Genomic DNA, 15,602 nt, shown 5'->3' on the forward strand with positions numbered 1-15,602 from the left:
TAATACATTCCATAAAAAAGAAAAACATTAAAAATAACAACACCAGAAAGTAGCATTGAACACAGGAAGCTAGAATGCTAATATTTTCTTAAAAATATGATAACAGTTCATGAATACAACTTACTCTGTGAATGTTGTGTAAGTTCTGTTGATTGACAAACTGGGTGGAACACCTTGCAAGTCCCATTTAAAGTAATAGGTTTTCATTACATCTGAAATCATAAACATTCCATAATAGTAGGAGTTTAAAAAAAAAAAAGCTGTGGTACATTTACAGAATGGAATACTACTTGGCTGCAGAAAAAAACAACAAGAAAATCTTACCTTCTGCTAGAGCATGGATGGTCCTGAAGAATATTATGCTAGTGAAATAAATCAGTCAGAGAGAGACAAGGACCATATGATTTCATTTATATGTGGACTCTAATGAACAAAATAAACAAACAAAATAGAGACAGGCTCATGTTACAGAGAACAGACTGACAGCTGTCAAAGAGGGAGGGTGTTGGGGGACTGAGTGAAAAAGGTGAAGGGATTAAGCAAAAAAACAAAAACAAAAAAAACACGCAAATAAAACCCGCTCATAGACACAGACATCAGTATCGTGATTACCGGAGGTAAAGGGGGATAGGAGAAGGTAGAAGAGGCAGAGGGATAATAAATGGTGATGAAAGGAGATTTGACTTGGGGTGACAAACACACAGTACAATATACAGATGATGTATTATAGAATTGGACACCTGAAATATATAATTTTATTAACCAATGGCACCCCAATAAATTCAATAAAAATAAAAAGTAAATTATTTAAAAAATTAAATAAACCTATTTAACATAGTTTCCCAAATTAATTTAACTACAACCTCTCCCCCTTTTTGGCTTAATGTCTATTAAAAAGCTGCAGAACTTACAATCTATGAAGACTATTTTGGGGAATACTGTACTTACCAGTTCAAATAATTAAGTTAATCTGATTTTGGTCTGTTAGGGTTTAGAATTAAATGTTTCAAAGATGCTGCACCTGCCAGAGTACAGGTGTGATTACTTATTGTTATCCTTTGTATATCTGGTCAGGAGGAAGTCAGTATTGTGAATACTTTATTCTTGAGTATTTGGAAGTTTATTGTGTATGAAAAGTATCTAAGATCAGCAGTAATTGGCTCTAAGTTGGACATTGTGGAAGATTAATTGCTTGAGACTTTAAGCTATCTCTATAGATAGCATTTTATAATTGATATATATGTTAATAAAATCCAGAAGAATTGTATATACTGTATAGGTATAAATATTAATGATAGCTTTTGCTAAAAAACAGATTCATAACTTATATGAATCAAAAAATTTTTTCTCTTCTTAGTGATGCAATATGGGAAAGGCAAATCATGTTATTACAGGTTCCTGACCAAAGGACAACAGTGGATTTGGCTTCAAACTCATTACTATATCACTTATCACCAGTGGAATTCAAGGCCAGAGTTTATTGTTTGTACTCACACTGTAGTAAGGTAAATTATTTTACAAAATTTCTCAACTATAGTAACATCCATAATGATATTGACAGTGCAGTGTGTATGCATGACTTTTTTTTTTAATCTTTAAATTCTTTATTAGTTAAGGTATTACAAATGTGTCCTCATCCCCCCCCCCATTAACCCCTATTCTCCCCCCCCCCCCCACTCATGCTCTCAACCCCCTGTTGTCCATGTCCATTGGTTTGGCTTATATGCAAATGAATGACTTTTTAATGAACTACTGAGTGATTTTCTTTATTTTTGATACACAGTTTCAGTATATTATTAAATTTACTTACAGACATGATATCGAAAGAATGCAGACATATACACACACACACATTCACACGCACATAAATATGCATGTATATATGTACATATCTACACTAATAAAAGACAGACATGCAAATTGACCATACCTTCACTATGCCTTAAGCCATGCCCACCAGTTAATCAGAGCAACTATATGCAAATTAACCCAACCAAGATGGCAGCCAGCAGCCACAGAGCTGGAGCGAGCAGGAGGCTTGGGTTGCCCCTGGTGATGGAGGAAGCCAAGCTTCCCTCCCACCTGCCCTGGCTGGCTCTAAGCTCCTCGCAAGGCTACAAAGTTTCAATTATAGAAGGCAAATAAATCCCAGAATAAAAAGAAAAGAAAAGTAAAAAAGGAGAGGCTGGGAGCTTCCATCGCCGGGGGGGCTTGGTCAGCCTGAAAACGGCCCTCAGCCCCTCACCCAGACTGGCCAGGCACCCCAGTGGGGACCCCCCACCCTAAAGAGGGTGTGGCCAGTCTGCAAACAACCATCAGCCCCTCACCCAGGCTGGCCAGGCATCCCAGTGGAGACTCCTACCCTGAAGGGGGTGTGACCAGCCTGAAAACACCCATCAGCCCCCCACCCAGGCTGGCCAGGCACCCCAGCGGGACCCCCACCCTGATCCGGGACACCGTTCAGGGTAAACCAGCCAGCCCCCACCCATGCACCAGGCCTCTGTCCTATATAATAAAAGGGTAATATGCAAATTTACCCTAACAGCAGAACGACTGGGAATGACTGGTCACTATGACACACACTGACCACCAGGGGGCAGATGCTCAATGCAGGATCTGTCCCCTGGTTGTCAGTGTGCTCCCACAGCAGGAGCTCTGCTCAGCCACAAGCCAGGCTGATGGCTGCCAGCACAGCGGTAGTGGCGGGAGCCTCTCCCGCCTCCTCAGCACTAAGGATGTCCGACTGCAGCTTAGGCCTGCTCCCTGCTGGTAAGTGGACATTCCCCAGGGCTGCTGGGCTGCCAGAGGGATGTCTGACTGCCAGCTTGGGCCCGATCCCCCAGGGAGCGGGACTAAGCCAGCAGGTGGACATCCCCTGCGGGGTCCCAGACTGCAAGAGGGCATAGGCCAGGCTGAGGGGACCCCTCCTCCGAGTGCACACATTTTTGTGCACCAGGCCTCTTAGTATATATATAATTCTTGACATAAATTTTATGGTTTAGAGCAGAAGTTGTAACTATTTTTTTTTTGTACCAGAGTCAGTTGTATAAAAGGAAAACTGAGCCCTAGCTTGTTTGGCTGAGAGGATAGAGTGTTGGTCAGTCTGCGGACTGAAGGGTCCCGGGTTCAATTCTGGTCAAGGGCACCTGCCAGGGTTGCGGGCTCGATTCCCAGTAGGGGCATGCAGGAGGCAGCCAGTCAATGGTTCTCTCTCATCATTGATGTTTCTATCTCTCTCTCCCCTCTCCCTTCCTCTCTGAAGTCAATAAAAATATATTTTAAAAAAACTGAGTAGACAAGCATACTCTTTTTAAATTTAATATATTTGAATTTAAGAACTGTGCATTTACAAATCATTTACATTAGATACCTAGAAAAATACAATTTTAATTAAGATATTGTACATTGTCTTTTAATTGTACATATATTGTACGTTTGTGTAGTGCATGAAAAATAGTTTGGAATTAGTAATGAGCAAGTAAGACACATAGCAAACAGTGAATGAGTACACCTGTGTGTTATTTTAAACGAATGATGAAACACTAAAATTATATATTTTTTCATTTGTAGTTATGCAGAAGTTAGGGCTGAAAGACGACGAGAACTTGGCATTGAAGAGTCTCTTCCTGAGATGGCTGCTGACAAAGTATGTATCTTGCAGGTTTTTTCTGTTTTTTTTTTTTTTAATTATTTCTTTGCAATGAAAGACAAGATTCACTAATTTATAGGAAAATTGTTTTTCAAATATTTTATTTTCTCACTTGTGACAGGGTTATAAATTTTTACTTTAATATTTTAAAACATCATCTGCTTCTAAAAAAGATTTGAAGGGCCTGCTGTTTAGTGATAATTGGATGAGTGACATGTAAGATCTCACATTTAAACTACCATTTATTAATTGTCTATAATATGTTTAGGGTCTGGGTAGGTTCTTTATATGAATTACAAAATACCTTTTACTCCTCAAACATCCTTACGTGGTAGGCAATATCCCCACTTTCAAAATATTGAAACTAAGGCTTTAAGGGTGGGGGGAACCTCCCCTAAAGACACATGGCTGGCTCCTGGCTGGTGTGGCTCAGTGATTGAGCATTGACCTATGAACCAGAAGGTCACAGTTAGATTCCTAGTCAGGGCACATGTTTGGGTGGTGTGCTTGATCCCCAGTAGGAGGTATGCAGAAGGCAGCCAATCAGTGATTCTCATCATTGATGTTTCTATCCATCTCTTCCTCTTCCTTCCTTTCTGAAATCAATTAAAAAATATATTTTTTAAAAAGACACATGGCACCCAGCTAGCATGGCTCAGTGGTTGAGCATCAACTTAATGAACCAGGAGGTAATGGTTCGATTCCCAGTCGGGGCACGTGCACAGATTGTGGGCTTTATCCCAATGGGGAGCGTGCAGGAGGCAGCTGATAGATGATTCTCTCTCATCATTGATGTTTCTATCTCTCCTCTCCCTCTCTGAAATCAATAAAAAATATATATTTAAAAAAATAAAAATATAAATAAAAAGACAGATGGCTGGGAAGTTATGGTCAGAATTTGAACTCTGGTTTCTTTCATTATATCATGTAGAAGTGTAGTGTATTAGTTACCTATGGCTGTGTAACAAAACTTAATGATGTAAAATAATAGTTATTAACTCCTAGTTTCTGTGGTTAAGAGTTCAGGCACAGTTTAGTTGGGGCCTCTGGTTCAGAATTGGTCAGGAGGCTACAGTCAAGGTGTCAGCCCAGGTCTCTTACAAGGTGTAATCAGGTGTGTGGAGGCCATAATTATCCAACGTTCACCTGGGGCAGAACCTGCCGCCCCAGGCTCACTTTGATTGTTGGAAGGATCTGATTCCTCATGGGCATTTGGACTGAGTTCTTGATTCCTTGCTGACTGATGGCCAGAGGTCACCCTCAGTTCCATTCCAGGTGGTCCTTTCCATCAGAGCAAGTATGCAAGAAGATCCAGGGAGAGAAAATCAGCAAGATGAAAGTCAAAATCTTTGGTAACTTAATCACAGAAGTGATATCACGTCTCTCTTGCTGTTCTGTACATGAGAAGCAAATCACCAGGTCCAGCCCACACTCAAGGGGAGGGATTATATAAAGGAGTGAATACCACAAGGTAGGAATCATCATGAGGCATGTCAGAAATTGCCTACCACAGGTATTTTCGACTTGCAGAAATAAGTGGAATGAGAAGAGGCAAGAATCTATATAAAAAGTGTGTTAAACAGGCAGTGTGCCAGGGTGATATTTTTCAGTCATTCAGTAAACCTTATTAAGTACCTTCCGTGTGCCAGGAAGTACCAGACATGGCTCTAATCAGTGGTTCTCAACCTTCCTAATGCCGCGACCCTTTAATACAGTTCATGTTGTGGTGACCCCCAACCATAAAATTATTTTCGTTACTACTTCATAACTGTAATTTTGCTACTGTTTTGAATCATAATGTAAATATCTGATATGCTATATGTGTTTTCTGATGGTCGCGACCCACAGGTTGAGAACCGCTGCGTCTGGTAAGAATGCAGCAGCGAATAACACAGACAAGTTCTCTGCTCTGATGGATCCCACATGAAAGAATGTTTTAAAGAAGCTTTGTATATGTAGAGGAAGAATATCCAGTATGTTCTAATAAAATAAATTTTCTGAGAAAAGTGCTTTAAATCTAGGGTTCCTGGAAATGAGGACCATTATAGAAACTAAAGTAATACAGATTGTTCCCCTTTGCTTCTTCATTTTCCCTCATGCCAGTGTCCAATCCTAGTAAATTCAACTAGCCCTACTTCCAAAACATATTCCGTCCGCTTTCTCACCATGATTATTGTTACCACCATGTTCTACTGGGAGTTAGGTGCATTTGAGATATATTTTTGAGAAACTTCAGTGTAGGGTGGTTTTAAAGTCACAAGTCTAAATTTGATAACCAAAGGAATGGATGCAGAGAGAGATAACAACCAAATGCTGAACATTAATGTTTGGGCATGAAATAACCATGAGGTAGGAGTAAAACCAGAAAGCTAAGTTGTCCTAGGAAGTGTAGGGATTACACCTAACGTGGAGTAGAGGAGAACGTTGTTGGAGATGAGGAGTTCCTAGAAAGCTGAGAGGCCAGTACAGACTTTTGGATGAATCATCCACATGGATATTGAAATTCTGTAGAAAAGTCAGTGTTGGAGTGAAGAGGAAGATTTTGAGCAATCAAATGCTGAATTTACAAAGATGCTTATACTACCTTGTCTATAAAGTGCCATCTTTATTCTGATGTTTATTTTTTACACTTTCTTTATTGCTTTAATGTCATAAATACACATAACAAAATTTACCATTTTATCCAGTATTAAGTGTACAGTTCAGTGACATTAAATACATTCACACTGGTGTGCAGTCATCACCACTAGCCACCAAACTTTTTCATCTTCCGAAGCTGAAACTCCATATCCATACTCATTGATTAAACCATGACTCCCCATTCCCTCCTTCTCAAGCCTCTGGCCACCACCAATCAACTTTCTATTAATTTGACTCCCCTTAGGCACCACATACAGGTGGGATCATACAGTAATTGTCCTCATGTGACTGGCTTATTTGACTTGGCATAATGTCCTCAAGGTTTATCCATGTTGTAACATGTGACAGAATTTCCTGAATAATATTTAATTGTGTGTATATGCCACATTTTTGTTATCTACTTGTTCATCATTAGACACTTGGGTTGCATCTATCTTTTGGCTATTGTGAATAATGCACCTATGAACATGGGTGTACAAATATTTGAGCCTCTGCTTTCAATTTTTTGAGCATATACTCATAAATGGAATTGTTGGATCATATGGTAATTGTTTGTTTGTTTATTAAAGGTATGTTTTTATTGATTTCAGAGAGGAGGGAGGGAGGGAGGGAGGGGGAGAGAGAGAAAGAGAGAGAGAGAGAGAGAGAGAGAGAGAGAGAGAGAAAGAAACATCAATGATAGGAGAGAATCATATATTGGTTGCCTCCTGTACCCCCCCTACTGGGGATTGAGCTCACAACCCCTCAGGTGCCCTGACTGGGAATTCAACTGTGACCTCCTGGTTCATGGGTCGACACTCAGCCACTGAGCTATACCAGCTGGGCAAATTATCTTTTTATTTGTTTACTTATTTATTTATTCATTCATTCATTCTCACCCAAGGATATGCTTAGAGAGTGGAAGAGGGGAGGAGAGAGAAACAGACAGACAGAGACATTGATGTGAGAGAGAAACATTGATCAGTTGCCTTCTGTACGCACCCAGGATCAAGCCCAAAACCCTGGTATGTGCTCTGACTGGGAATCGAACTGGCAAACTTCAATGCACAGATGATGCTCCAACCAATTGAGCCACTCCGCTGGGCTCTATGTTTAATTTTTAAGCAACCATCTTACTGTTTTTCATAGTAGCTGCATTAGTTTACATTTCCATCAGCAGTGCATAAGAATTCCAATTTCTTCATATTCTCACCAACACTGGTTATTTTCTGTGCCCCACCCCCACCCCATAATAGCCATTCTGATGGATATGAAGTAATATATTATTGTGGTTTTGATTTGGGTTTCCCTAATGATTGTTGATGTTGAGCATCTTTTCTTTATTGATCATCTCTATATCTTCTTTGGAGAAATGTCTGCAAGATCATTACTAGTTTTTTAACTGGATTATTTGGGGGTTTTTGCTGTTGAATTATATAGTTTTTTATATATTCTGGATATTAATTTCTTATCAGGTAAATGACTTGCAAATGTTTTGTCTCATTCCATGGGTTGCCTTTCCACTCTGGTATACTTTTCTCTGGTGCACTTTTGTTGCTTGAGCATTTAATGTCAAATATAAGAAGTTATTGGCCAATCCAAGGTCATAAAGCTTTGCTCCTTCTGGAAGTTTCATAGTTTTTAGCTCTTATGATTAGGTAGGTCTTTGATCCATTTTGAGTTTTTGCGTATGGTATATGGTAAGAGTACACCTTCATTCTTTTGCACCTGTTGTTTCTTTAAATCGAGAATGAAGCCAAAACCATCTGGCTATAAAAAATAAATTTTTATTTTTTTATTTAATACACAAATATAATTGCTTTGTTATGAGTGAAAACTGATTTGGGGGGAGAAGGCTTAGTAAGCAATATTGATAATTTGGGGTCTCTGAACTGAACCACAAGAAAACATTTATTTTACTCTTTCTCCTTAGAGCCAAGATTCTGGGTCTGATAACCGTATAAACACAGTCAGTCTCAAGGAAGCATTGGAAAGGTTTGATCACAGCCCAACCCCTTCTGCTTCCTCCCGTAGTTCAAGAAAATCATCTCACACTGCAGTCTCAGACCCATCCTGTGAGTACTCTAGCTTGAAAGCAGACTTCTTTAAAGAGATTGTTTCTAAATTGTGTTACTAGTATCAGCATTGTCAATCAAATGGTACTTTAAAATAGTTTTTACATTTCAAAATATATTAAACTTTCCAGTGAGTAAGAGGCATATTGTTCACATTTAACAAAGAATTAAGTTTATGAAGTAACCTATAAAATATATGTGTAATAATGTTGAAGTTGTTGTTTTTAATTCCCTCAAAAAGAAAGCAAAACTGTTTATTCCTTTTATTTATTTTACTTGTAAAGCCAGTAAGTATTCTTCAAATTTGCTTTTTTGAAAGTTTTTAAAGAACCTTTATGAAGACTTGCATAATTGTTATTAGTAACCTTTTTTTAAAAGTAATTTTTAATATCTCATGGTATTAAAACCATATATATAATAGTAAGGAGAAAAGAGGTTGTGGTGAACTACTCAACATTGTCGGTAGAACATCAGAGGTTAAACAGGATTTCTGAAATCTTAGGGAAAAAATTTTCCCCTACTATAGCTGTTTCTTTTCAAAAAAATGTTATTTTATTGTGGTAAGAACACTTAAAATGAGACCTACCCTGTTAAATTTTTAAGTGTACAGTGTTATTGTTGACTATAGGTACAGTCTGTAGTGTAAATCTCTAGAGCTTATTCATCATGCTTAACTGTAATTTTATGCTCAGTGATTAGTAACTCCCCACTTTCCCTCTGCCGAGCCCTTGGCAACCACCAGTCTCTTTAATTCAACAAATTTGACTATTTTAGATATCTCAGATAATGGAGTCATGCACTCCTCATCTTTCTGTCATTGCTTATTTCGCTTAGCCTAATGTCCTCAAGGTTCATCCAGTTGTTGCATATTATTTAATTTCCTTCTTTTTTAAGATTGAATAGTATTCCATTGTTTGCAATACAGCAGTGGGCAAAAGTAGGTTTACAGTTGTGAGTATGTGAAACACAGGTTTATTTTTGTATTATTTATTATTATTTTCCATATGAAAAACTGTAAGCCTACTTTTGCCCATTGCTGTATATACCACATTTTGTTTATCCATTCATCTGTAAATAGACATATAGCTTGTTTCAAATTCTTGGCTATTATGAATAATGTTGCAGTGAACATAGGAGTGCCAATATTTTTCAAGATCCTAATTTCAATTATTTTTTATAAATACTCACAAATGGGATTGGTGGATCGTATATGGTAGTTCTGTTTTTAATTTTTTTGCAAAACCTCCACCCTGTTTTCCAATTGCTGTACTGTTTTGTATCCCTACTAACAGTGTGCAAGAATTCTAGTTACTTCACATTCTTGCAAACACTTGTCTATTTTGTGTTTTGTTTTTTTAATGAATAGCCATCCTGACTGGTGTGAGGTAATATCTTAATATGGTTTTGATTTGCATTTCTCTCATGATTGTGATGTTGAGCATTTTTTCATATACTGGTTGGTCTTTTGTATGTCTTCTTTAGAGAAATGTCTATTCAATTTCTTGGGCCATTTTTCAGTTGAATTCATTTTTTTACTATTGAGTTGTAGGAGTCATAATCATTATTATATTTGAAGTTTTTCTATTTCAAACCTTTCTTTGTCCTTAAAAAGGAGTAATTAAAGAGAATCATCTTATTGTTATAGATTTCACTTTTATTGAATAATTTAGAAAAGGAACTCAAAAACCTTATTTTTATTCACTGAAGTATGTTTTAAGATTCATTTTTGAAAACTGTATTTTATAAAGTACTAATTCTCTTCTGTTTTTGTTGACTAATCTCAGCAACACCAACAAAGATCCCAACGGATACTAGCACTCCTCCCAGACAGCATTTACCAGCTCATGAAAAGATGGCACAAAGGAGGTCATCATTTAGTATTCAGGTAACTCTTTTGTTAATATTCTTCTGAATAAAGATTTATTAAAAGGGGAAAATAATCATCCAAGTCTTTAGAAACTCATTGGTTCATTTTCCCATTCTATGAAGATTAAAATAGTTCATCTGAGTTTAAATATTAGTGACTTTAAATTAAATCTAGTCAGCTCTTATTGAGAGCCCATGCAGAGTAATGTGGCAGATGCCTTGGAAGATAGAAACATGAGTAGGGAATAGGCATTTTCAATGTAAGTGTGAGGCAAATTGTAATTCAGTTATAAAGATACCATGGTGGTATTTCTGGTGGAAATACTCATGTATGGGAATGATCATCACTCCAGTGTTGTTTTCTATTTTGCTTCTAGTCGATAAATTCCCAGTCTATTGGTCAATCATTAACACAGCCAGTGATGTCTCAAGCCACAAATTTACCAGTTCCACAAGGCATGTCCCAGGTATTTTTGTTTGTTTGTTTCAGTTGAGTGTTTTGAAATAATAAATTGTTTTTAAGTTAGTACAGATTTTAAAAATATTCTTACAGATGCAGTAATCTCAACTGTGGGCATTTAGAATATCTGGGGATATTTTTGATTGTCATTGTTTTGGGGGTACCACTGGTCCTTAGTTTAGTAAGCAAGGACCAGGGATGCTAATTATCTTTCAAGATTCATGACAGTTTTGTACAGCAAAGAATTACCTGCTTAATATTCTATAACACCTCAATTGAGAAACACTGCAGACAGAAATGTGTTACAGATGAAATATAGCTGTTCATTTTGTTCTTCCTATGGATATTGGAAGAATCAAGTAATTTTCATGCATTCATTTATTTGTTCACAAATAGAACATTTATTGAATTTCTTGTATGTATCAGATATTGCAGGTGGTGATAGTACAAAATATGTAATATCTATACTAAAATATTTTTTCACAATGATGAGAACTGCAGTTCAATACATAGTCTATATTCAGGACATATAGCCCGATAGGTGTGCACGTTAGATGGATACAGTGCAGCCTGAGAAAGTGAAGGAAAACATTCTGGAAGAATTTTTGCTTAATCTGAGTCCTGAAGGAGGCCTAAATACAGAAGTTAACAAAGGAGAAGTATTACAAAAGTGACAAGAAATTGCTTTTTATTATAAATTTCCAGTGTGTAATTTATGATTCCGTACTCATTCAGTGCCTCAGACACATTAAAAAAATTACTGACTGGTAGTAAAAATAATCCAATATTTTCTTACTGGTTTGTTTAGCATTAAATATACCTTGACTTAACAGTGTCTTAATTTCAAATAATGATAGATAAAAACAGTATTTTTTAAAAAACCTTTGCTTTATATGGCATTTATTTATTTATTAATTAATACTGATATACATATATTGACAATGCATTAAATTTCCTAAACATCATAGTTTTGACATTTAGCAGTGTTTGATCATGTAAGGTGTTTACAATAGCATTGTGTTATTAAATATTATATGCAGTTGTCACGGTTTTTAACATCATTGAGTCCTCAAATGCTTTTTATTTTGAAAGTTAACAATTTTTATTTAAAAATTTAGACATACTTCCATTAGTTCATTAATCTCAAGATACTAAATAAGCATTTAACATTTTAAAGGCATATGTTCATGAAGTAAAGAATATCTGCTGTGTCAAAAATGTTAATAAGTGTTCAAATTTCATATGTTTTGTTCATAAAGATACTTTGCCTCTTAGCTCTATGATTTTATTTTGTTTGTTTCTGTTTTCTTATTTGTACTTAATAGAAGTTCTGTAAGTGATGCAATGTAATTATCCAAAGGTATAAATAAATTTACTTAGGATAAAATATATTTGTATATAACATTTTGAATAATATTTAAAAAAATAAAAGAATGAGAGAGTTGAGGTGTACTGCATTTGTAGTATTTTCTAACACCATATGTAATCTAATATATGATATGGTCTGGCTATTATCAACTTCAGTAGTTAAGGGTTGTATTCTTTGAAAAGTAATATTCTGTATCCTCAATGCAAACTTTTGAAGTTGACTAAAAGCTTTTGGGGGGCATTTCTCACTTTTAGATGCAGTTCACTCTTGGAAGACTATTTTAAGACTCAAACAGATTTCCAATAAAATAAAATTCTTCCTGCTCTTATACTGTATCCTGTGCCGAATATTCATGGAAAAAATAAATGAGTGTAATTAAAATAATTAAATGTAGACTTAAGTAGTGAATCCCCAAATATGGCTCAATTTCAAGCAGTGGTAAATAAAAACTGCTTATCACTCAGATAAACCATAGAGAAATAAGTAAGACTGAAAGCCCTGTTAATAGAATAACTTTTTTTCATTCATGTATGTATTCATTAATTCATAATTGCTTAGTCTTTCAAAGCTTATGTTTTGTACTTAACCCAAGAACAGTTTCAGTTGAAAATATGAGAAAAATATTATGGTTGGTTATCTGTCAGATTTTTGTAAGTTCCTAATGATGTTATTATTAGGAATAATAATAACAAAGAGGATATTCTAGGGATGTCAGAATTTGTTATGAATAACTCTAGGTGCAGGCTACTTTACCATTCTTAAAGGGTAGAAATCAAATTAAGTAATTTGTTCTAACAAGTGATGGCTCTACAATATGATCTCAGGTTTTTTAACATCACTGTGTACTTTTAATCAGTCAAGATGCATTCAGGAGTCAAAAATATGAACAGGGTTATTATAAAACACTAGAGGCCCGGTGCACGGATTCGGCATAGCCTGCGGGGATGGGGCAGAAACTGGCAGTCCAAAGCTGCTTGCTGCTCCTGCCTGCCACTCCTGCTCATCCTGCCCCACTGTGCCTGCCGCCACCGCCACTTGGTAGACTCGCTGCCACTCTACTGTGGTTTCTGAGCTGCAGTGGCCAGCCATGAGCCCTGTGTCTGGCGCCCATCTGTCAGCTGAGCAGCGCTCCCACTGTGGGAGCACACTGACCACCAAGGGGCAGCTCATGTGTTGAGCATCTGCCCCCTGGTAGTCAGTGTGCATCATAGTGACAAGTCGTTTGGTTGCTTAGGCTTTTATATATATAGGTTGTTAACTAGTAACAGGGATTAACTACTAAATTTTTAAGACTACAGAGATAACAGATATAGAGAGCAACTCTAACCATAGTGAAAGGGAGAATACCCAAGGAAAGAACAACTTGGAAGACTTCCTCAACCCCTCCCCTAAACTTCTCTTCTAGGCCAGGCTGAGACTAAGATCCCACTGGGGGAGGGGTGGCTGTAGCCAGTGGATGGTAGAGAAGTTCGCTGAGGTGCCACAGACTAGGGCTGGAGAAAAGGAAGTCACCTGCTGGGTTACCAATAAAATTTGCTGGGAAGCTAACCACTTGGATCTTAGTGAGACTTTACTGGAGAACCACCTGCTAGGGTGGATGAGACCTAGTAGGAAGCTATCCACTGGTAGAAGAGCAAGAAGGAAAAACACCAGAACCAGAAAGATAAGCAGCTCCCTTTGTAGTATCCTCCAGCACCATAAACTGGTGTCACTCAGTTTGTGCTTGCTGGCAAAGGAGAACTATTTGTAGAGTCCAGCTCCAGTATGACAAAGGCAAGCAAAGATGGGTAAATTAGCTGATAGGCATCCATTGATAACTGGCAAGACATGCTTAGCTCATGATATACTGCTTGCTTTTCTCATTGCACAATTATAAGGAGTAAGTAATTCTAAAATACTTTACACTTTCTTCATTCATGATACTTCAGTTTCAGTTTTCAGCACAATTAGGAGCCATGCAGCATCTGAAAGACCAATTGGAACAACGGACACGAATGATAGAGGCGAATATTCATCGGCAACAAGAAGAACTAAGAAAAATTCAAGAACAACTTCAAATGGTCCATGGTCAAGGGCTACAGGTAAGATATTACTATATTTGATTTTAACAAAGCATGCCAATCACATTTTAATTTTTTAGGGAAATAGACTATTTTTAATTTAAAATGACATGCAAGAGAAGCTTCTGGTCAAGATGGCAGAATAGGTAAATGCTGTATTTGTCTCCTCCCATGATCACATCAAAATTACAACTAAATTCCAGAACAGCCATCATTGAAAACTACCTGAAGTCTACCTGAACCAAAGTCCTATAACTAAGAATATACAGAAGAAGCCGTGTTGAGATTGGTAGGAGGGGCAGGTATGCGAAAGGGGCTGGTCCTACATCCATGTTTGGTGATTGAGAATGTGCAGGGATATCTCAGTTGCAGAGATGCCCCTGAGGAGCAAGGGGTCCCAGCCTCATGCCATGCTCCCCCAACACAGGATTTCACTGTTAGGAAGAAAAGTTCCCATAACTTCTGACTGTGAAAACCAGAACAAATTGTGGGTGAGTAAGAGAGAGAGCTGCTGGAGTCCCAGTCCTCCCTTTTACAGGGTCTGCTCACAGGGTGTTTTTCCCTCTGAACTTCAGCACTGAGGCAGCAGCTCAAAAAAATGCCAGGGACATACAGGGAGAAACTGAAATGTCTGGCTTTAGGTTAGGGTGAGGACCTGAGGGGCAGCTTTCTCCCAGATAGAAGGGCTGGCAGAAGCCGTTTGCTAAGCTCTCCCCCTGCAGGTGCAGGCATGCACCATATCTTGAGCCTCCATCAACCTGGCTATCACTGTTCCCCCTGCCCTGGTGATTCCCTGAGACCCCTTCCACCCAAGCTTTTTCCAGTGGCTTTTCAATATAGACGGCCTATCTTGGCTCATGCTGCGGACTTTCCTAAAATCTCTCAAAGGTTCACAACCCCAAACAAGCAGCATCTGGTCTCAGCATGCCCCATACTTCTTCTTGCTAAGTAACCACAAGCCGAGCACTAGTGGAAGCTGGCCTCAGTTAGCAGTGTAGCCTCTCAAGCCAAGCACTTCCAAACCGAGCACAAGTAATAGTCATCTGCAGATCACTTTGTAGCTGATACCAAGCGGCCCTGGGCAGGAGATAGACAGCAGCTAACTGTGGCCTACACCTACAAAGAGGCCCCAGAACCAACATAACGTGGCCACTTCAGTCTACACCAGAGCACCACCCAACCACCTCCACAAATAAGTCAAAGGGCAGACTCACCAGGTACTGGAGCCCTCCTAAAGCAGGTCCTGTACCATAGGGTCAGCTCCTGCATAACAGCTCCTCCACTATAGTCATGGCTAGTCCTCACAGTCTGTTAGCTTGAGGGTTAGTCCTGTCCACCAGCAATCAAGGCTCAACTATAACAGAAGGGCACACATCTGGAGCACTTAGCTCAGGTGATGAGGGAGTGCACTATTGGGCCCCACAAACACCTACTACATAAGGCCCCTCTACCAAGACCAGGATATGTAGCAGCTCTACCTGATACCTAGAGGCAAACACAAGGA

At 38.2% G+C, this 15,602-nt stretch overlaps 1 protein-coding gene across 2 annotated transcripts in view; it reads left to right on the forward strand.

The window, feature by feature from the left end:
• Positions 1-15,602, forward strand: part of CLOCK (clock circadian regulator) — a 157,763-nt gene that overhangs the window by 123,205 nt on the left and 18,956 nt on the right. For both annotated transcript variants that reach the window (XM_081096991.1, XM_081096990.1), the window contains 6 exons: positions 1,358-1,505; positions 3,571-3,646; positions 8,202-8,343; positions 10,128-10,228; positions 10,587-10,676; positions 13,967-14,119. In XM_081096991.1, coding sequence (XP_080953117.1) covers positions 1,358-1,505; positions 3,571-3,646; positions 8,202-8,343; positions 10,128-10,228; positions 10,587-10,676; positions 13,967-14,119 — 710 coding nt within the window. The remainder of the gene's footprint in view (positions 1-1,357; positions 1,506-3,570; positions 3,647-8,201; positions 8,344-10,127; positions 10,229-10,586; positions 10,677-13,966; positions 14,120-15,602) is intronic.

The sequence above is a fragment of the Myotis nattereri genome (assembly GCF_964212035.1).
Source record: "Myotis nattereri genome assembly, chromosome: 1".
In the NCBI taxonomy this organism is placed as follows: Eukaryota; Metazoa; Chordata; class Mammalia; order Chiroptera; family Vespertilionidae; genus Myotis; species Myotis nattereri.